At 43.3% G+C, this 2,150-nt stretch overlaps 1 protein-coding gene across 1 annotated transcript; it reads right to left on the reverse strand.

Annotated features, from left to right (window-relative positions):
• Positions 1–1,019: 1,019 nt before the first annotated feature.
• On the reverse strand, positions 1,020–1,829 carry LOC145395926 (uncharacterized). Its single transcript, XM_080269463.1, has one exon. It carries the CDS (start codon positions 1,654–1,656, stop codon positions 1,318–1,320), a length of 339 nt encoding a protein of 112 aa, XP_080125589.1. The 5' UTR covers positions 1,657–1,829; the 3' UTR covers positions 1,020–1,317.
• Between the last annotated feature and the right edge of the window lie 321 nt (positions 1,830–2,150).

Here is a 2,150-nt window from a genome sequence, read left to right on the forward strand (position 1 = left end):
CCTCCTCCTCCTCCTTCTCTTCCTGTTACTGTTCACCTTACTTTTGCATTCTGCGCTTCCTTCAGAACTGTGAGAACCTGATGTTTGAACCAGTGCCTGGGTTATTTTGCGTGTGGTGAACCCATATGTGGTGCTTTAGGCTGCTCTTCTCTGTGGATCGGTATGAACAATAGCTGCACGCATAGGGTTTCTCCCCAGTGTGAGTCCGAATGTGCCTCTTCAGATTTTCTGTCTGTGAGGCTCGGAAGGGGCAGTAAGGGCAAGCAAACGGTTTCTCCCCCGTGTGAGTCCGTGCATGCTTTTTCATGTTCGTGTTTACAGAGGTGGTGTAAGTACAGTAGGGACACCTCAACACCTTGCCAGACGGAGAGAAGGTCTTTCCCGCCCCCGCTGCCCCTCTCCGCCAGGTCCTGAGATCGTCTGTGTTCACTCTCACCTGTAGAGGATGTCCCATCTTAATCAAAAGTTAGGGAACGGATACACAAACACGCAGCATCATAAAACTGTTTTAGTTTTATCGGCTTTTCATAACACAGCAAACCATATAACTAAACTTTCATCAACATGCTCATAACACTACTGTATCTGAAGAATCAGGAGCTAGAATATTTTGTCACTCTGAACTGTTGAAAGTCAAATAAGTCATTCATACTGACTCCTAAAACGTTCAATATAGTAAAGAACTTTCCCTGTGCAGCAGCTGCCTACCTATGTTGTGCGTCTGTATCCTGCACCACTGTTCGCTTGCCCCCATCAGTCTGTACCTTTTGATTATGGTTAGCCAGCACATCACTGCCTAAACTAAACTAATTAACTATAATGTGCTGTTGCCTAATAATTATGTGTCAGCTGTGGTGTGCTTATGCTGTTTCCTTACAAGACATTCAATACCAGACTGACTAATACGAGTAGCAAACACAATTCGTCACTGACATTTCACTTACCCTACACCCAGTCAGGATGATACTGAAATAAGCTTTTGCTTATATCCCTTTATTGCCCAAAGTGCTGTTCACAAAGTACATTTTCAATAATTTCAGCTTACATCAGAGTATCAGGTAATTCCACACATGTGAGGCGGTGGCAGACGACTGCATGGAAACTGATTATGAATTAATGGTGCATGAGTAACTGCCTTAATGAATATCCCAGACAAAAATGTGAGTGTACAAAACACTGCCATAATGAAAATGTTGAAAAGGAAAAATTAGGTATTTTATGAAAAATTAAGAAAACTGTCTGTATAATTGCCTCACATGCCTAGAACTGACCCACTTAAAGGTAAGTGAACACCAAGACTGTTTCATCAATGTAATCTTAAGGCTGATGAGTCAACATGTGCGTTTTGAGAGCATCTTTGCGAGACGAGCGATGGGGACAGAGCGAGCACGCATACGGCTTTTCCCCTGTGTGAGTCCTTATATGAGTTGTGAGTCGATCTTTGGTGGCGGAGGAAAACGAGCAGTAGAGGCAGGAGAATGGTTTCTCCCCCGTGTGAGTCCGCATGTGTTTCTTGAGACTGGTGGTGAACTTGGTGCTGTACGAGCAATATTTACACTGGTGCAGCTTGTAGATGGAAGTCACTCTCATGTCGGGGAAAACCGGTCTTGGGTCGAACCTCGGGTCAATCCTCAGGCCAGCACTGTCCAGCCCCATCTGTTGGGAATGCCCAGCTTACTCACACGCACAACATTCTCAACAAACCCTACAATACAGCCATGTCAGACATTTACCCTTTCAGCCCATGGACGTCTTTTTCATTTTATTCTATGTTGTCTCCTGATTATTCTATTCAACATAGGATGGAACTTTTCCAACTGGAGCAGTTAAAAATAGCCTTAATGAAGCCCTTCAGTACCAGAAGCTTTTTCCCAATCCAAACAAGATCATCAAGTAGCAGGAAGAATAAACTAATTTCGCCATCAACCGGATTTTTAGACCAGCACACGCTGAAATCCAAATAGCTCAATCAAATACAAGAATATTACCTTGGATTCTTTCAAAGCTACACAACAGTACCTCTTCCTGCAACAATCCTGTCCAGTCTCTTAAACTGTCAGATGTTGTATTAAACAAGACAGTTCAGGATAGAGGCACATCTCTCTTTTTTTACAAATTCTTGCCCATATTCAGCATTATCCAGTTGTTCA

This window comes from Coenobita brevimanus, chromosome 33 (assembly GCF_032717465.1).
Source record: "Coenobita brevimanus isolate Jiangsu-jjx chromosome 33, ASM3271746v2, whole genome shotgun sequence".
Taxonomy (NCBI): Eukaryota; Metazoa; Arthropoda; class Malacostraca; order Decapoda; family Coenobitidae; genus Coenobita; species Coenobita brevimanus.